The sequence below is a fragment of the Rattus norvegicus genome, chromosome 19 (assembly GCF_021556685.1).
Source record: "Rattus norvegicus strain SHRSP/BbbUtx chromosome 19, alternate assembly SHRSP_T2T, whole genome shotgun sequence".
Taxonomy (NCBI): Eukaryota; Metazoa; Chordata; class Mammalia; order Rodentia; family Muridae; genus Rattus; species Rattus norvegicus.
The window spans coordinates 19,229,534-19,251,061 of NC_141552.1; the positions used below are offsets into that span (position 1 = coordinate 19,229,534).

At 41.6% G+C, this 21,528-nt stretch overlaps 1 protein-coding gene across 1 annotated transcript; it reads right to left on the reverse strand.

The window, feature by feature from the left end:
- Nucleotides 1-706: 706 nt before the first annotated feature.
- LOC147999000 (disks large homolog 5-like) lies at nucleotides 707-20,754 on the reverse strand. The gene is made up of 6 exons (XM_087595393.1): nucleotides 20,653-20,754; nucleotides 5,270-5,375; nucleotides 4,050-4,209; nucleotides 2,708-2,851; nucleotides 1,913-2,075; nucleotides 707-1,198 (listed from the first exon to the last, which is right to left on the reverse strand). The coding sequence occupies exons 1-6, from the start codon at nucleotides 20,752-20,754 to the stop codon at nucleotides 1,169-1,171; spliced, it is 705 nt and encodes a 234-aa protein (XP_087451519.1). The 3' UTR covers nucleotides 707-1,168.
- Nucleotides 20,755-21,528: the final 774 nt, after the last annotated feature.

Sequence of the window (21,528 nt, forward strand, 5' to 3'; positions counted from 1 at the left end):
TGACTCCCAGGTTAGAGCACCTGCTGCTCTCTCAGAAGAACCACATGGTCCCTAACAATCATCTACAATGGGGAATGCTATTCCCTCTTTTGGATCATGAGGGAAATGCACTCAGGAGTGGCCCAGACATACATTTGAAAAAAAAAGATCCATTGAGTTAAATGATAAAAATAAATATAATCAGCAACAATAAAAAACACAGCATATGAATGATCAAGTGAAACAGCACCTATAAAAACCTATTTCCCAAAATGACGTTGATGGTCATTATCTTTGTGGTTTAATACTAATGCTGTATTGTAAGAAAAACTGAGGCACATGGTTCTCGATTAGGATTATTCTATATTCCTTTGTGAAAGTTGTCATTTTTTCTGCAGCTCTACAGGCATGAGTGTGTGTTACTCAATATCTGGTGCACACAGTCAATAAGGAATGTGTGTTGTAGACTGATATAGACTAGGATGAGCAGAACACATGACAGCATGGATACAGTATGTCAGTGATTACATCATAAAGTGTGTGTCCATAAAAAAAGTCACATTATCCACACAAAAGACACTATCACCCTGTGTACACTTTGGTGGCTTTGAATTCCCTATTTACCCATGCTGCCTGCACCATGCAAAGATCCATATCTAGCTGTCAGTTCTAAGTCTACAGGAGGGGAAAGGACCCTTGAATAAGATGGTCTTAAGAGTCAAGAGTTACAAATCAATTTTTATTCATAAGGAATACAATTTACAAAAAACAGGCATAAAATGAACAACTAAAATGGTATAAAAAATGAAAAACAGTAACAAGAATATATAAGTATGAAATAACAAAAAGAAAACTTCAATGAAAATCATAACCAAAAACATTTCTTAACAGCATTTTCTTAATGAACATTTAGAAACACAGTTGTAGTGCTGTTTCTCCTCTAGGACAAGACGTCAAGGCAGTCCCCTCAGATGTCTCTCAAATGGTGTTGTCCGTATGAGAAAGGAGAAGGACCTCAACCAGACAGGCTGGCATACGGATACATAAATTTAGGGTCTCTATACATTGAGGAAATTATCTTAGAAGAAGAATATTCCCCCAAAAAGTCTTTGACTGTGAGGATTGTCGTCACAGGGAACTCCTGAGGAAGAAACTCACTCTTCAGGGGGCTGACTTCCTGGGATCCGTCCTATGCCATGTCTCCTGCAGTTTCTGAGACCTGGGAGGAGAAGGCAGCTATTAAGACACTGATTTGGTGGGGACATGCATACCAGCTGTCAAGTTGCTGCCTTCTGTCCCCTCAGCTGCATTGGACAGAAAGCACTGATCTTTTCACTGAAATCATTGCTGATATCTCTGCAGGCTGGGAACATCACCAGCAACCCTCACAGTACTGTGGGAGAACAAGCTGCTCCTCAGACTCTACCAGTGCAAACCAAGAATGGGGAAATGGGGAGAGACCTAATTGGGGTGCAGGAAGAAAGGAGAAGGCCACATGATACCCAGATCAAAGCCAATGACCAGGACTCATTTGCCATTTGCACTTGGTTCTTATCCCTACAAGGTGCTTCCAACCATAACATGACCCCTGTATGACCTTTGTCACACGACCAAGAACTCGTTCAAAACTCTTCATAGCATCCAATCTGTGATAGGGAGATGCAGTCATATGATATGTTATTCCTCTGTCACCATTTCTGGACTGCAGTTTCAAAAAGGGCAGAGAAGTATAATTGCCAATAACTCAGTTTCTGAAGAGTGGTTAACATCCCAGAATACTTGTGCATACACAGAGCAATGAATAACTCTATCACATAAGGTGGGTGACTGACTGGGTGTGGGGAGATTAGAAAGGTGATAGGGGAAGCAAAGATGTATCCAATAGGCAAATGGTATCAGACATTGTTAATCTGACTCAGCTGCTTGTTCCTACCACATTTTGCTGGGTCTGGAGGTTGCTGGCCTTCTCCTGTTCATCTTCATCATTCGGGTTCAACTCAAACAAATATCGCTGTAACTCCTTGCTCTCCTGCTTCAATGTGACCAACTTCTTCTTCATACATGCCTGGTCCATCAGGAGCCGGCTGTGCAGGTTGCTGGAAACACACTCTGCATAGTAAGATCCTGAAGCCTCTTCCTCCCATTCCAACTGCCAAATCCCACAAAGTCCACCAGGACCCAGATACCCATAAAGACTTCATAGAATACATCTCCATACATGTAAGGCTGCTGCACAAACAGCAAATGGCCAATCCAGGGAAGAATAAATTGTTTCTGTGACCCAAGCACCAATAAGAGTCCATGTCTGTCCAAAAGAACAAGGGATCTACAACTACCCATGAGAGCCCAATGCATCGGGACAGCATCAATTAGTAGGCAGCAAATAACCACAAGAGGACAGTATGACCAAGGGAGGTCATGCAAACCATGTGGTCCACACATTGAGCTTTGTTAAACCTGGTATGACCCCAGAGCCGCAGGTTGGCCTAATAACACTCTGATGCCTGAATCAGTGTAGTTCTATCCAGGGCCTTGTAAAGATGCATAGACACTGTGGTGAGAAGTCACAGTCTCTTAAAGAACTGAAACTGAGTCCAAAAGACCCACAGCACAGTGATATTTAAACAGCAGAAGACATGGACCCAGAGCTGCAGGCTCTCCAGTCCAGAACAAAGAGAGGCAGCAATGGCCATTCCACAAGTGAGGGGCCCTTCTGACCAGTACTTACGGATAGAAGTTAATCTCCTTCTTGAGCTCCTGAAATTTCTCACGATGTTCAATGTTCTTTGTGTCTAAGTTGTGCAGTAATGACATGACCTCTTTCTCCTTTATCTTCAAGTTTTCATAAAATGGATTTGGCCTGAAGTAGGGGCTGGCCCCAGGAAGATAGAACCCAATGAACATCGAGGTTTAGGATTATATAAACTCAGGCTGTGTCCTGTACTACCCCAGTCCTGGAAGGACACTTTCTGAATTCTACATATTTGAATTCTTCAGCTTCAGAAACTTGGAATTGTGTGCCCAGGACAACAGAAGCTAAGCACCCAGATAAAGGGTTCCCTGGCTCACTTTTTTCAATCAGGAGGGCTGGATCTGCATTCAAACCTGTTATGCTGTCAAGAGCCTAGGCCACAGAGCTTACCAAACCACACACACACACACACACACACACACACACACACACACACACACACACATCCAGAAACCTCTGATTTCATTTTTCCTGTTTTGACAAGTGGAATGCTACAAGCCGAATAACTAATATTCTAGAGGCAGACAGTACACATAATTCTGGAGATGAGACCAGATATTGCCACAAACTTATAATCTGCTCAAGGCATACAAATGTATAGACAAATGTGACCACACAGGCAAAGAACTGTACTGTTGAAAGTGGGGCTTCCAAAATAAAGTACTTACACCTCCATGAAACTATTATACAGGTATATCCTGAGGTCAAAAAACAGACCCCTAAATTCCAAGGGTGGAGTGACACAGAAACATATAAAAGTTGTGCATATGCATGCAGACCTGTGCACACACAGACACACAAACTGGGACACACCCACAAGAAAAGAAAATTAAACAGACTCAGAGAATGAGAAAGAGAGACAAATATGGAAAGAGCACAATGAGAATCATTAGAAATGTATGCACCATTACTGTCTCAGTGTTTAAGGCACACAGACAAGAAGGAACAGGCCAGAGCCTCAGGCCTTCTAGTTAAGCATGGAGATGAACAATGTGGGACCTGTTACCTAAGGGTGCTGCCATGAGATGATAGCGTTCAGTCACATTCCTAGCAAGTACAAACACTGTCCACAAACTCACAGCACCTAGAACCTTGCAAAGCTGCCACTTGTCAAGGGCTTTCCAATTGTACACTGGGAACTCATGCTCCAGTGACTTTATCCCTGAATTCTTCACTCAGATCACAAGTTCAGATTTTCAACAGGCAGAATCAGAGAGTCCATGTCCAAACTCACTCCTCAGTAAGGGTCAGGTTCTGAATCTCCTCTCTATGGGAGATGAGGTTTAGAACAAGGTCCTTTGTTTGGAGCAATGCATACCTCTTGTTCATGGATCCACCTGTCACATAAAGGAGGCGATCTGTCAGCTCATTTCTCTCCTTGGTAGTTAGCTCCAGTTCTCTATTCAGCCTCTCCTCTTCCTCGTTGTCCTGCACCTTGTTTAGGATATTTTCAGGGGATGACGTCTGTCTGCAGGCCTCTGTAGGTAGAAGAACACAAGTGAACCCGCATGGGGTGAATGCATAGAGCATACACAGACCACAGTGAGGTCTAAACAGGAGAACATGCTTGGAAGCCAGTGTCACTGCAAGAAGTTTGGTCTGTGTAAGAGGCATCCTAAGTGGATCACAGTCCCCCCACTACTATATAGAGACCAAGAGATGTAAGCAGCCAGGTGTTCCCTATGCCCGCCCACACAGGCTTACAAGTACCAGAGAGATGCCTTCTCCAGGATTATTATCAGGTACGCAGGCTACAACCTGGTTTCAGGACCCTCACCCCTCTGGTTTCAGAAGTCAGATCATCAATTCAGCATCCACAATGACTTGATTGATCAGGGAAACTCAGATATCCTACACTGTTACTCTAGTCCAATAACTTTGCATTAAAAAGTCATGTAGGGGGAGGACATGGTCAACAGACTTATTAATTCCCCCTACTGAAATGACAAATGCCCCAGAAGTGCCAATAGGTTACAGGCTCTTTCTCTACCTGCTCCATATAGTTTGGCTACTGTAGAAAAATATCTGCCACACAGAACCTCTAATATATGAAGGTAAGATTGGCCCCGTCAGCCAGAGGTAGTCAGAGGAGTTCTAAGAATATAAGGTCATGGCCAGGAGCACAGTTCTCTCCCTCTTACTACTGTCAGATAGTCACTGAATTGAAAGAAGCAATGAAAGTGAAGTACATTGATGCCCTGTTTAATTCAGAAAAGTTATACCCTCCATGACTCCTGGTGGTGTTATAATATCAATTTAACATACCGAATGCACTGTAAAAGTAAAGACTAGAAGTTCACCCAATAATAGCATAGGCATTGCCATATCCTCCATGTGGTTATGGAGAAACTAATGATGTGAAAACCTTGACTTTCAGGAATTGTGATAATCATGGAATTCAATATCTGTGGAGATGTTCCAGTGGTTGTGGCCCATTGCTATAAAGGCCAGCTGAAGGCCCCCACACTCACCCCTGAGAGGAAGATCAACATAAACTGCCCAGAACTTACTCCACATTCCCCATGTGTCCATCATTACCTTTAGGTTTCGTTTGCTTCACTCTAGACTCTTCTCTATCAACATCAACTCTCCCAAAGCACCTACAAAGACGGGAAAACATGTCTGTGGATATATCCTTTGGACACTAAGAGAAAAAGTAGGGAATTGGTTGTCACAACGATACTGGTGACATCACAGGGATTCCAAGGTCTCTCTAGGAGACAATAGAATGTCCACGAAGGGACGGCTGATGTCATGGATAACAGACTTTGCCTCCCTGCTAATGTTCTCCCTGTACTGAGCAAAAGCTGATGGACCCTTTTCAGGGGACTTCCCTGTGGCATAGCCACTGAGCACCACATGCTTCCAAAGCCAAATTTGGCTCTAGGCTTGATTGGAAAAACCTAAGTCATTGCTGTGTATCTAAATGAGTGCTTCCTCCCCAATCCCTGCACAGAAATGTTTCATCCTACCTCAAATTCTCCTCAGTCAGCAATATTACCCATTAAAGATTACTGAGAAATCACACCAGTTCCTATAAGTAGCCAAAGAGGTCTCCTGTCTCATCATGTGCAGGTGCATGAAATCACACCCAGAAATAGCCTATAGGATAGGTGGCAATGTGGGTGTGTGTTATAGGTACAACCTGAAGCTTTGTGCTTAACATTTGACAGTTGCCACCAGACTCTTTAGGAGAAAGAATTGCATTCATTATGGTCCTGGCAACAATGTGGTGATCTGTTAGGAGAGGAAACTGAAATATTGGATCCACCAGTGAATGCACCCTCAGACTGAGTGTGGGGCTCTCCTCTTTGCACTTAAGTTACCAAAGCAGGATTGCTTACAGGCCTCTCTAAGGTATAACGTGTGATTTCATCTGAAAAATAAAATAGTCAGCAGATGTGGGGGGGGGGATGCAGCCAAAGGAGTAGGAGAAGCCTAGAGACATAACTCAGTGGACAGAGTAAGAAACAAGCATCTTCACTCCTGTTTCATGGATCACCCCACAAAACACAAAAGCATGTATCGTACTAAAAAAAAAAGCCAGTTATTTTATTGAATGCATACACTAATACTGTTTACAGTATTAGAGGCAAAGCTCAGATTTTGGGGGCAGATCCATGACTTGAACTATCTTCCTGACAACATATAAATCAATCAATCAATCAATCAATCAATAAATAAATAAATAAATAAATAAGAAAAAAACCACAAAAATAAAAAACACAAAAAGCACAAGCCTCTCATGTGAAGTTACAGAAGAGTGATCCAGTGGTCACTTCTGACCAGGCCATTTTAGCTATGACAGTGCATAGTGACCCTTAATTTGATGGGTCCTATATAAAGCTTTGTGCAATATTGTCATTTTAACAAACCTCATCCAGAACATACATAACGACACAGGATATGATTGCCATGTCCTTGCTGTGTATCAAGTTATTTTTCTGTGTCCTGATTGTCAGGCATATTACACCACCAATCTGAGATGGCTGGTAGACTTGGAAGAAAGTGGATATGAAAGATCCCCGTTTGATATCAGTACAGCCATTTCTTAAGCATGAGAATCTTTTAAGCTGGCCCTTGCTTAGCACCTAGACGTTAGACAATAGACCAGAAAGTACAGAAAGCACATTCCCACCCACTCTCTAGGAAGCTGCCCGACCATAAGAACAGAGGGTATAGAACATATTTACTGCAGGGCAATTACAAGACAGGAAACATCTCTGGGAAGCTGACTGACCACTATAGAACTGAGATGTCCTTGGTACTGAATGCAGCTGTGCTATAGGCTGACATCGCTATAGCCTTGTCCTGGGAACCCCAGAACAGAAACACCTGCCAAGACAGATATCCTTGGTCCTTGTCCTGGGAACCCCAGGATAAGAAAACATATATCAAGTCAGACATCCTTCCTACTGAAATAGCTACATTGATGTGGTTACCGCCTTATCCCAGGACGAGAAACATCTGCCTAGTTATCCTTGGCACTGAAATAGCTGAGCTAATGAAACTGTGTGATCATAAATGACTGTTTAAGCTGTACATTTCTGTTGTTTGAGGCTCCTCACATCCCTCCTCGTGAGGACCGTGTCGAGCCCCAGTGCATTGGTATCCCAAAGTAAACCTCTTGTTTTTACATCAAGACTGAGTCCTGTGTGTTCATGGGGTGGTGATTGTCCTCAGGACTGGAGCGAGAGTCTCCTCTGTCTGAGGGTCTTTCAGATAAAGCTATAGTTGTGGGTTACACACCTCAATTCTCATTGGCTAATGCTGTCCTCACAGTCCTTGGAGGCCCCTTTGTAAGACTACCTGTTGGAAAGTAGAAGCAGCTTTATTTGAGCTCAAAGTGAACCTGACGAGCAACGTAGAGAACAAGATGGGGTAATTGAGAACCTGTCTAAAACCAGCACAGAAACCCACCCTTCATTCAAAGCATCATCTACCAATTCTTGAATTTTTACCATTCTCTGCCAACCAGTCTTTCATTCAGGAAAGGTAGAAAAAAACTGGAAATGATCTTTTTATTCTAAGGACCTTGATCTGTCTTTCCTTAGGTCCACGTTAAGAACAAATGAAATGGGTATCACCATCTGAACAACTTAGTATCACCTACTCAGCATTTCTAGCCTAATACTGTGCCTCTGGCAATCTCAAGCTTCCCTGAGTGTTGCTGACCCAGCAAGAAGAATGAAGAACTGAGGTCAAACCCCACTTAACCTTTCAAGGGGTTAGAAGAAAGCCATCAGAGATACTGCACTTCTTTGTCCTTAGATTAAATCAAGATGATACAACGTGAATCTATTGGGATATTCAACCATACATCTTCCTCACAACCCCACCTATCTGAGTTCATTGCTTGGCAGAATTCATGCCCCACCATCCTAGATATTTCTTGATTCATTGCTGCCAAGGGCCAGGTTTCCTGAGTTTTGTTTTTTGTAGAATTGGGTGTAGTCAATCATAGTTGCCCTCTGTAAGAAATGACAAATATCTATAATAACTGACCACACTGTACTTGTGTATACAAGTACAGTGGTGGAAAATTCAGCATAACTGAGGAGTGGGAAATCACCACTGTGTCCTGGCCTTTCTCTGCCCATATCACAGCTCACAGGCGGCTGGGGCAAACCTTGAGTTCCTCTGTAGAAACAGAGTGATGTTGAATGGACACTGAGCAGGCAGAGCAACACAGCTGAGGCAACTCAATTCCAGCAACAAATGCATTATGTGTTTCCCATCTTAACAGCTCCTTTTGAGGACTTGTCCCCACACCTAGCTTAAACACAGCAATTTTCATACATGCCTGCCTGCTATTTCATATTGTTGCTGTAATACGCCTCCACATCATAGATTTCAAAAAAGAAAGAAAATAAACCTGACAGTGAGAAGGGTGATGCTTGTCAACATCTAGTGTGTTGGGGGCCCAGGTATGGTCACAAATAACCAGGACACAGGGGATGCAAAGCAAAGGCAGATGCAACTGCATGCAGCTGCAAGTTTATTAACCCTTATACAGGCATGAATATGGATTACCTCACTTTCCCTTTTGGCAAGATATAATAAGATCGTTATTCCCATGATATCAGGAACGACTGAGGCAAGACTAGGCAAAGAAGTGAGACTAAGCAAAGGCTTCTCCTTAAAATATCTGTATAGCAAGTCACCCCTCTTGCTAGTATCACAATCTACTTGTCATACCCCAGAGACCATGAGAGCTGCTTCCACAAAAAACGGACACAGTACAGCATAGTGTAAGGTAAAGTGAGAAAAACATTTTCTTCTCAAGGGCAGCGTTCCAGCCCCTGCTTGCATCTCTCAGCCGTCTTTCCTTGATCCTGTCTGGGAAGTGTATCTCAATGATTCCTCAATTTCTCTCTTTGTCCTTTTGTTTTAAAAGTAACACTTTCTATAACATAGCTAATTGTCCTTGAAGGGGTTTAATCATGCAAAAAGAAAGCAATATAATATATAATGTATGCAACCTTTAATGACTGTATCTATTTTCTTAGGGGTATTATTCAGATACCTTCCCAGATCTGGATTTAACTTTGGTAATTGTTATCTGTCTACAAAATCAACAATATCGAATGAATATTCCAGTTTTCTGGCGTAAAGTCCTCGGGAGTAAGAACTAATGATTTTGGAATTTGCTCGGTGTCTATTGTTATGTCCCTCATTTCATTTCTGATTTTTAATTCATGTATTGTCTCTCTTGTGCATTGTTAGTTTGAGGAAGGGGTTGTCTCTCTTGTGGATCTTCTCAAGAAAAAAAAAAGAGGAAGAAAAGAAAAAGACAGCTCTTGCTTTCCTTGACTTTGTATTTTTCTCTTTGTTTCTAAAGGCTTGATTTCAACCCTGAGTTTACTCCTTTCATCAGATCCTACCAGACTCTCTATGGGATGAGGCTTTGCCTCACTTGGTAACAGCAGCATGGAAAAAATGAAGCTTCTGCTGATCTCTGTTGTGGTGTTGCACATCACAATCTCACCGAAAACCATGCATAGCCTGGTTTTAGGCTCTATTAAAGCAGCCCAGTATTTCAGTGTTACCTGCAAGGTGCCATGGAACGGTAGTAACATAATTCTGCATGCACATCGACAGGTTTCTCCACGGTCTTCTGGGTCATTTGATAATAATTTATAGTGAGTTCATGGATGAACACACACACACACAAACACACACACACACACTTTACTTACATGGTGCATATTCTTTGCACACCAAAAATAAAGTGAGAATTACTGAAAATGCACCAATAGTGCAATCGATGGAGGGAGCTGTGGGGAAGCTGGGGCTTAGAGTTACTTAAAAGACCGGATGCAGATTCTCCTTCTATTGGAGGAGAAACTTGATAGACAATGTGGTTCTTTATTTTCTTTCTCTAGAGCACACAGGACTAGGGTGGCAGCTAGGGCTTTGAGCATGTTTGGCAAGTACTGTAGCACTGAATTAAATCCTAGGGCTGGAACCCCATTAATCATCTACAACAATTACAGGGCAGGCTGGATGACGACACTCAGCTGACAATGTGGACATCTCAAGACAGTCACTGGACAATGGCTGACACACTTGTCTGAAGACTGGAAATGTTTCTCGATCTTGGAGAGGAAAGAAGGACCCTCCAACTACACTGAACTCTAAGGAAGTTTATTCAGGTGAGGGATGACAGGGACTGTTTTGTCTCATGTCACACATGTCAGTAGAAAATATCCTAGGTATTGGATGGCGCTGTTAGCATTAACAGAACACAGCCCATAGTGTTGGGAAGATTAATAAATTATGAGTAGGATTAGAAAACCCCAAGCCTCTTCCAGGTTCTAGGAGAGCAAAAAAAAAAAAAAATACCACGAAATACAGCATTAATGTGATAGTTTGGTTAAATCTAGTTACTAGTTTCTATTGTGATAACTATTGTCAGTGCCTGTGCCGACAGTGTGTGAATATCAGGTGTAGGTTTGTGGGGTTGAAAGAAAACACGTACAGGGGTAACCCCTTTTTAGCGAGTGCCACCAAGGCTTTACTGAGATCTCCTTATATACCAGAGGCAAAAGCCGTGGAAAATCAACAAGGCAGGTGAAAATCCCCAAACAGGAAAATAGGACAAGTCTGTGTGGTGAAAGTTCCAGCCCAATCAGGGGCATAAACAGCACCTTAAAAACAAGAAGCAGGAAAGCTCAGTGGGGAGGAAGGGTGCCATGGAAAATCCCAGCCCCAAATCAGGGGCTAAGAGCAGCTGTCAAAGGTGTAAACAATTTCTTGCTATAGCAGGCTGAAAGGCTCAGCGAGGGGGGAGGGAAACACCAAGGTAGGGCCCAACAGGAGCCTTCAATGGTGGCTCTAATGTTTCACTTTCCTCTTCCAACTGGCCTGCACACTGTTTCTAGCACCATAATGATTTCAAGTCTTCCTCCTAAGGAATTTTGTGGCAACCGTTGAATGCTAAGCACAAGGCTTCATGAGTGTTCCCCTAACACACACCCATGTTGCAACCTTCCATGCAGGCTATTTCTTGATGTGATTTCAAGCACCTGTACATAATAAGACAGGAGAACATTTTGAGTGCATATTCAAACTGGTATTATTTCTCAGGAATTTTTAATGGCTAATATTGGTGAAGAAGGATAATTTGAGTTAGGATGAGACATTTTTGGGCAGGATTTGGAAGGAAACATTCATTTAGATGCATAGGAATTACTAAGGTTTTTATAATCAAGCCTAGAGGAAAATTTGGCTTTGGAAGCAGGAGATGCTCAGTGGCTCTACCCCAGGAAAGTCTCCTGGAAAGGGCACCTCAGATTATGCTCAGTACAGGGAGAACATTAGCAGGGAGGCAAAGTCTGCTCCCCTTGACATCAGCTGTCCCTTCTTGGACATTCTATTGTCTCCTAGAGAGTTCTTGGCGTCCTCTGTCCCCAATGTTGTAGTGACAACCAGTGCCCTAGTTTCTCTCAGTCCGAGTCTGGCAGATACATCCTAAGACATGTTTTCCAGTCTTAGAAGTGTTTTGGGAGGGCAAATGTCAATTGTGGAGAGACTAGGGTGAAGGATCTGACCTTTCGTCTCAAGGAAATGATGGACAAAGAAAGTGGTTCTGGGGAATGTGGAGTAAGATCTGGGCAGTGTCTTTTGAGCTTTCTGTGGAGGTGGGGTGGGGGGAGGGATGGTGGGCGTCCTGCAAGCTTAAGCTGACCTTTCTAGCAATTGGCCACAACAACTGGAGCATCTGCAAAGGAATTGAATTTCAATGAATATCACAATTCCTGAAAGTCATGGATTTCAGAACATTAATTTTCCTATCCCCAAAGAAAGGATATGGTAAGGCCAATGCTACTATTCTGTGAACTTCTGCCCTTTACTTTTAAAGTTGATTTGTGGCTTGTTTTTTGTTTGTTTATTTATTTATTTAGTGGGTAATATTATTTATTGCCAAAGTCAAACATCTGGGTTACATCCTGGGACCCACATGACAGAAGGAGAGAAATGGCTCCTGAAAGTTGTTTGGTCATGTACTGCACACACACACACACACACACACACACACACACACACACACACACTCACACACACACACACTCACACTCATACACACACAAACTTTTACGCAATAGTAATTTTTCTTAGAGTCTGATATAATTGGTTCTAATACAAAGACAGCCTGAGTGTAGTTACTATATGATTAAATAGTACTCATGCTCTCAGGAACAGAGTTTAAAGTTTATAGGTACCTAATAAACTTGCATTGGGACATATAAAGAACATTTAAATGTTCAGCAGAAATACAAAGAACAACTAATTTAATTTGTTAAAAGTGAAAGCTTATACAATTCTGAAGGTTTTTATGCTGGTTTTATTATACATGTAACTATGAAAAGAAAACATACATACTTGATCAATGAAATGAGGAAGAGTGATTTAATGAACAGAAAAATGGATGGTACTTCAAAATTTCCATGATTACATACTATCTATTTAATTCCCTCCACAACAGCAAGAAACGGACATTATTATTTATGCGACATTACAGATACATAAACCGAGAAAATATTGTTTGGCCTGATTTTCTGAGCTTCCTTAAAGGTTTAGTTAATTGACAGAACTGTCCTTTAAAATTAGGGTCCATATTCTTCTGTTTTAAATGTGTGACACTTTTATCTTTTTTTCTCCATCTTTATTAAATTGGGTATTTCTTATTTATATTTCAATTGTTATTACCTTTCTGGGTTTCCAGGCAAACATCCCCCTAACCCCTCCCCCTCCCCTTCTCTATTGGTGTCCCCTCCCCATCCTCCTCCCATTACCACCCTCCCCCCAACAATCCCTTTCACTGGGGGTTCAGCCTTGGCAGGACCAAGGGCTTCCCTTTTATTTCTAGTGGGTGCTGCTCTCCCTGCTCCGTGGGAAGTGGATGGGGGAAGGCCCGGGCCTGAGCTGAGTTGGAACTGGGGTAGAAAGGCATAGGGCCTCCTAGGTGAGAATGCCAAACCACCACTGCTGCTGCAGCCACCATGGAGAAGCCCTTGTTCCTGCTGCAGGGAGGAGAGTCTGGTGCCCACAAAATGGCTGAAGGGGAGCTGAGAGCAGACAGCTTCATCACCCGCCTGCTGGAGGTATGAGGATATCGTCCGGGAAAAATTGTGCAGATGACTGAAGCAGAAGTCCGAGGGCTGTGTATCACGACTCGTGAAATCTTTCTTAGCCAGCCAACAGCTGTGAACACAGGTTTCTTTTGGAGAGCAGGCCTGTGCAGGCCCAGAACCCAGGTGGGACAGTTCAAGCTACCCTTTTTCCATGGCCAATCTCAGATCATATTCAGAAAGTATTTCTTGGGCTAAAGAGATGGCTTAGTGGTTAAGAGCACTGACTGCTCTTCCAGAGGTCCTGAGTTCAAATCCCAGCAACCACATGATGGCTCACAACCATCTGTAATGAGATATGATGCCCTCTTCTGGTGTGTCTAAAGACAGTCACGGTGTACTTGTATATAATAAATAAATAAATAAATAAATAAATAAATAAATCTTAAAAAAAAAGAGTATTTCTTCCAGGTGATGGATTTCCAATTTATGGAATTGAACTAACTTACTGATGGTGGAAGTGACACAGAGAGTTAAAGTACAGAAGGAATAATCCAGAATGTCCACCAACAGTTGCTGTCACACCAGGACTTTTAAAAGCTCAGCTGCTAGAGAAGCAATGTAGTCTTTGGTTATTCTCAAGCTTAGGTCTTCTAGTCATTATAAGCTGACCATGACACAAAAAGAGTCATCTATATCAAAATAGAGAATAGTAACTAGATTCACACCACACTATCACATTACTACTGTATTTGAGGTTCTCAGTTAATATCTAAGAACCTGGAAGAGGCCTGGGTCTTGCTACACATACTCATAATTTATGTCCCCATTGTCAACTGAGATTCTTCATGCAGCCTGGGGTCAAGGAGGTCATCCCACAAAGCACAAAACACCCATCTCAGATAAACATGTATGGTTTATTGAATCCAAAACATCCATGAATTTCAGGACACAATTAAATGTTGAAACCTAAGGATAATAGATAGAGAAAAGAATTAAGATTTCTAGTTCATAGATCCAGTAAACACCTTCAACAAATCATAGCAGCAAACTTCCATAAGGTAAAGAAAGAAAAGGCCATAAAGGTACAACAAGCCTACAGAACATCAAACTAATTGTACCAGAAAAATTCCTCCATTCACATAATAATTAAAACGCTAAATGCACAGATCAAGAAAGAACATTAAAAGGGGTAAGGTATAAATATCTAGTAACAAATAAATTCAGACGTATCTGAATTACACCAGACTTCTCAACAGAGATTCTAAAAGTCAGAAAATCTTGGGCAGATGTACTGCAGACACAGGCTCCTATATCCAGCATAATCCTCAATCACCATAAAAGGAGGAACCAGGATATTTCATGACAAAACCAAATTTAAACAATTCTTTTCTGTAAGAAAGCACAACAGAGGCTAACAGGACGAAAACTCCAAGACAATAAACTGAAGTATACCCAAGAAAAACCAAGAAATTAATCTTCTCTCAATAATTTAAAAAAAGAGAAGCACACAAACATAATTTCACCTATAACCAGAAAAAGAAGAGAATGCAGCAAACATTGGCTTTAATATCTGAACAGATCTTCTTTCCCTAATCCCCAAGCTCCCAGGGGCCAAACTGCCAGCCAAACTGTATGCAAGGATGCTCTATGGTTCAAGGTGAGGCCTGTTGCCCACCAAAGGGAGATCCTAGAGGTGTGAGGTGGGAATGGATATGTTTGGGTGGGGGAGCACTGTCACATAGGCAAAGCTGAGCAGAAATGGGATGTAAATATGATGAGGGGAGTGTGGAAAGCAGGACAATAGTTGAAATGTAAATAAATAAAATAACCGATTAATAAAAAATAGCCAAAAATAAAATAACAAGTAAAAAGGTAAATGAAAATTAAACCAAACCAACCAACCAAACAAACAAAAATCCCTGAAGTGGATTGGCCTAATTCTGCTTGTATTTTAATGCTAATTTGTGGAACTCAGGACTGGTTAACCCCAAATAACTGACCCTGTTCCCAGTTAACTGTGATTATAAAGAAGCCAACAGCCAACAGCTGCACAGCAGAGAGATGGGGGAGGGGAGTTTCTGAGGGCTTTGCTAGAGAGGATCATGAGGAGGGAAGAAGGAAGAAGAAGCTGCCAAAGAATAAAGGAAGAACATGTGTGATGGAGAGGAGAGAGGAAGAGGACAGCAGCCATGGTTAAGGGAGAGGAGAGCCTGGTCCTGAGGGCTGTCCAAGTGCAACAAAGAGCAGCCAAGATGCTACACAGTCAGTAAGAGTTGAGCGTTATTGTTTGGAAAGTAGATCTCGTACCCTGGAGGGCAGGCAGCTGCACAGCTACTGTGCTTACTAATGCACACTAAAATAAATTTAACAAAATATGTATAACCAGTAAGACAGCTCTGTAGAGGATCCTAAAAGGAATACTTTAGTTTGAAGGGAAGGACAAATTACCAGAGAACACAGGGGATAAATTAATAAAACTAGGAAAGTTAATCAAAGAAGACTGTGAAAACCACAAAAATTAACAAAATGACAAAATTTAATACATAGGTTAAAATAATAATTACATATCACTAAACTCAATATCTAGGGTGGTGGGGCATGAATTCTGCCATGATCTGAACTCATAAAGGTGGGGTTGGGAGAAACATGTCTGGTTAAATAGTCCACCCACATTGTGTCAATGTGATTTAATCTAAGGACAAAGAAGTGGAGCATCTCTCAAGGCTTTCTTCTAACCCCTTGAAAGGATCACTGGGGTGTGGCCTCAGTACTTCATACTTCTTGCTGGGTCAGCGAAACTCAAGGAAGCTTGAGATTGTCATAGCACAGTATTAGGCTAGATATACTGAGTAGATGATACTAAGTTGTTCAGATGGTGATATCCATTTGCATGTGTTCTTAATGTGGACCTAAGGAAAGAGAGATCAAGGTCCTTAGAATAGAAGGAACATTCCCAGTCCTTTTCTACCATTCCAGACTGAAAGGCTGGTAGGGAGAAAGTGGTAAATAATAAAGAATTAATAGATGATGCTTTGAATGAAGGGTTGGTTTTTGTGCTGGTTTTAGACAGGGTCTCACGTATCCATGTTGCCCTCTCCCTGGCTGGCCCGGTTCACTTTGAAGTCAGTGCTTCCATTTCCAATAGACAGTCTTACAAGAGGGGCCTCCGAGGTCTCTGAGGACAGCATTAGCCATTGACAGTTGAGGTGTGCAACCCACAACTATAGTTTTAGCCACTTTGTTCCATGTCTACCAGCTATTTCAGATTGTTGCTGTTCTATGCCTGACAATCAAGGACACAGAAAAATAACCTGATAGAGAGCAAGGACATGGTGATCACATCCTTGCCTCTGCTGTATGTTCTGGATGAGGTTTGTTAAAATTCCAATATTGCAAAAAGCTTTATATAGGGCCCATCACATTAAGGGTCACTATGCACTGTTTCATCTAAAATGGCCTAATCAGAACTGACCGCCAGACAACACTTCCTGCGAAGTTCCTATGAGAAGCTTAAGTTTTTTGTGTTTTTTCTTCTTCCTTCCTTCCTTCCTTTCTTTCTTTCTTTCTTTCTTTCTTTCTTTCTTTCTTTCTTTCTTTCTTTCTTTCTTTCTTTATAGGTTTAGAGGAATGTATTTTGGGCCACGGATCTGCCCCTAGTATCTCTGCTATGGATGTGATCAATCAGTGTTAGTGTGTGCATTCAATAAAATGTCCATTTTTCACTAAGGTAGATGCTTCTGTGTTTTGTGGGGTGACCCATTGTCAATGTCTAGTGAGTTGGGGCCCTGGGTATGGTCGCATACCCCCAGGACACAGGGGGTGCAGAGCAAAGGCAGAAGAAACTGCACGCAGTTGCAAGCTTTATTAATCCTTATTGAGCTAAGAATATGCATTACTACAATTTTCATTGTGCAAAGATACCATAAGATCATTATTCCCAGGATAACAGGAACAATGAGGGAAGATTAAACAAAGAAAGATGAATAAACAAAAGCTTCTTCTAAAAATATTCATATAACAAATCACCTCTCTTATTATAATCAAAATATACTCACCATTACCAAGAGAGCGTTAGAACCACTTCCACAGAAACGGACACAGCAGAACATAACTTAAGGCCAAGTGAGAAAAACATTTTCTTCTCCAGGGCGGCATTCCAGCCCCTACTTGTATCTGTCACCAGGCCTTTCTTGACCCTGCCTGAGAGCTGCATCTCTATGTCTTAACAATTACTTCTTTTTTCTTTTGTTTTAAAGTAACACTTTACATAACATAGCTAAAGGTCCTTGTAGGGGTTTAGTCATGTAAAAATAAAGCAACATAATACATAATGTACATAAGATTATGGCAAAACTAGCTCCTCCCATGCTATAGAAAATCCTTTGAAGTCAAGCCTTGGGATCTAATCCTGTCAATTGATCAGCCAATAATTTCGCTATTTCTCTAGGGGTAGTATCTTCTAGCTGTTTACCAAAAGACATTCGAACATCATATTTCAAGGCATTAATTACTTTTGAAGCACTTTCATTACCCTCTAAATAGGCTTGAATTAACTTCCAATCATGTTCTGTGTCATTATCCATATATTTACTAACACAAAAGTAGTAGGATTTCATCATGATAAGCAATATAAGCCCGATAACTGGCATTGGCCGCAGCAGAAGAAACCATGAGTAAAACACACATTGCTAAGAATAAGTGCTCAGCCGTAAAGGACTTTCCTGAAGGAGACAAAATTATTCCTTTCAGTGCTTAATCGCTTCACCTGACCCCACATAGGTAATAGGGTTGTCACTGCACGGATCCTTATCCATTGTTGTTTGTGGACACTAAGAGAAGCCAGGGCCTCAGTAATGGAGGACACCTCCTCATCTCCTGAGAACATCCATCAGGAGAAAATGTAGCTGGTTTAACTGGATTCCTTTGAGGGTAGGGAGCAGTTCTTATTATTCTGTGCTTGGATCCATCTCCCGGGTAACCAGAATAGTCTCCCATCCTGTAATGAGACAAAACCCTCTCCCCTATATACAATGATGTCCCTTCCTGCCATTCAGCATCCCGGGCAATTTTTATCCATACTGTCTGTTCCATGCCTTCTGGGGGGAAGTTCAACAAAGTGTCTATTGGCTCTTGATATAACTTCACCTTGTGGTAAATTAAGAAAATTAATAATGTATAATGCTTGTGCCAATATAGCTCTGGGACTGGTCTGCAAACTCCATTCAGGTTGCATAAGGCCATCTCTTTTCCCCCTTTTTAATTTTATAATTTGTCATTTCAGGGTATGGTGAATTCTTTCAACAAAAGCTTGTCCTTGTGTATTGTGTTCTGTACCAGTAATATGTACAATATGATATCGTTGACAAAATTGTTTATATTGATAAGAAATATATGTTGGTCCATTATCAATTTTAATTTTAGAAGGCAGTCCCATAACAGCAAAAGTTTCCAATAGATGCTGTATAACATGAGCAATGCGTACTCCTGGCAATGGTGTAGCCCACACAAATTTTGAAAAATTATCTATGCTTACATCTATATGTGAAACGCAACCAAACTAAGAAATATGGGTTATATCGATCTGACACGATGTATTAAGTTGCATCCTTCTGGGATTAATTTGAGATGGAATACATTTTATACGTGAAGACTGACACATAGGACAATTAGCAATAATTTGTTTGGCTTGAGAATAGGGAAGCTTATATTTAATATGTAAATATCCTGTATTGGCATGATTATGACTGTGTTCTTCTGGGGTAGCAAATGCCACTAATTGATCTACCATAGGATTGCCAAGTGTTAAAGATTCTGGAAATTTTGAATGTGATCTAGTATGTGTAATGAATATTCTAGAGTTTCATAATAACAATAGTCCTTTAATATGTGAGAATAACATTTAATATTGGCTTAGATGTAGAAACAACAGCAGTCGCAATATTCTGTACTACTCCTACAACATAAGCGGACTCAGCTATAATATTTTTACATCATGAGTAAAATCCTGGAATACATTAATTACCGCTAATAATTCATTTTGTTGTACTGACCCAAAAGAAGATTCTTGTCCCCAAAATTAATCTTTGGTCCAATAAGCCATCTTGGTGTTAGAGCCATCTGTAATCACAGTAAAGGCTGATGGTAATGGATCAACAGAAATTAGTGTATTTATCAAATTTTTTTTTGTTTTTTAAAGCAATCCCACAATTTACTATGGGGAGGATGAAATTCAATATTTCCAATGTAAGAAATCATGGCTAATTGAAAAACCTCAGACATCTGCATTAAATATTCCACTTTATCTTTGCTTAATGGGAAAACAAAAGCAGCACAATCATATCCCCACAGAGTAACAGGTCTTTGTATGCCTTGCTGAATGATTAAAGAAATTTGTTCCTCATTATTTGTTAATGTTTGGTTAAAGTTTTATTTAATATAAACCCATTCTAAAGGCAACTCATCCTGAGCGAAAGTGCCTGTAGGATATTCAAGAGTATTTAAACATATAATTTAATAACTCTATCTGGATCAATACATGCCAAATATGCATCTTTCCATTTTCAGAAAAGATACCCTGGCATGCCTTCATATAAGCATTAATATCCCCAGCCCCCTTTATAGGTAATAATGTTCTCCTGTACTCTTCATTAGCATTTTCAAAAGCAAGCATTTGCAGCAGTTGTCCTCCAGCTTCCGCTCCTACCATTGTTCTTTCCAATGTTAATTTTAATATACATAAAAACTTAATATATGGTTCATAGAAAGCTACTACATTTTTCAACCAACCAGTATCATCCTTTATAATAAGTCGGTTGGGCCACACCTTGAATCGATGCTGGCCTAATTATAGGAAAAGAAAAAGCAGGTGAATTTGTCATCATCATCGTGTGAATCTAATGGTCAACATGCCATCCTCGGGAAACGACTTAGAAAAACCTGCTTCAGGCAGTGGTGCAGAGGGCAAAACTTTTACTTTCGTTTTGTCTTAATGAAGCTCTAGCTTCTTGTTCTGTAATCGTTATTACCCTGTCTGCATTCATGGCCTTGAACACAGTAAAAATTACAGCCCAAAGAGACCAGAAATTGGAATCTTTTTGCCCTGCCTGACAGCCCTTTTCACCTTAACTTTCACTTTGACCCAGATATCAGAATCCCTGGAACCATCATCAGGGAAACATGGAGTTTACTCTTGCTGTCTCTAAACACTTTTCTAAACCAGACTGATAGACATGAATTCCCTGCACTCTTAAAGATGCTTAAGCATAGCGAGATGAAGAGAAGATTTATCTTGTCCCATTTCCTTGTAATAAAATGTACTTACCTTATCTGACTGTCCAGACTTACCTTCAGGGACCCTGTTCCAGTGCCATAGGTTGACGTCTGGGGTGTTGGGAGCCCTGCATCAGGTCGCATTCCTTTCTGTGTTTCCCGATGCTCAGTGGCCATGCCACTCCAGCATGCTTTGAAATGAACCAGTCCGCAACCGCCACCACCACCACCACCACCACCACCACCACCACCACCACCACCAGCAGCAGCACCACCACTAATTTGGTTTTGTAAATAAAGTTTTATTGACATCGCCATCCTCAGCATTTACATCCTGTTCAGTGCTGCTTCTGGCTGCAGCTGCAGGGTTTAGGAGCCACAGAGCGCTTTAGGCTCCCAGAGCTGAGAGCATTGACCTTTTGCCTTGTTTGTGAAAGAGGTGACTGACCCCTGTGCTCGAGGTGGCATTTCCGTGCCCCTTAACCCATAGCATAGGTCTCTGTGCCATCCTCTCCCTTTGCTGTGGTGTGCACTTCCTGGTACATTTCCGTTAGCTCTTGACATTTCCAGAGCATTGGGTCTTGCAAATTGAATTTGCATGGCACCAGGAATAGACCTGATAGCAGGGTATGGGACACGCCCTATGGGGACCCTGCCCAGGGGCATAAGCTTACTTTTCCAGTCAACTCCCTGAACAGTGAGCCTTTGTGGGACAAGGTACTTCACGACATGACTTGACCTCTCTGCAGTGCACCCAATCCCTGCTTGGCTCAGATGTCCCCCAGAGAGGTTGTGTGAGTGTCCCCAGTAGAGGCAGCACTCTGTGTGGTGGCATTGACATGGCATCCAGGAAAGTCAAAACCAGAGGGACATGTCGGGAAGTTGGAAGCAGATGTCTGTGTCCATGGAGAGAAGGATGGACTAGACACTCCTACAGGGGGTGAGCTGAGA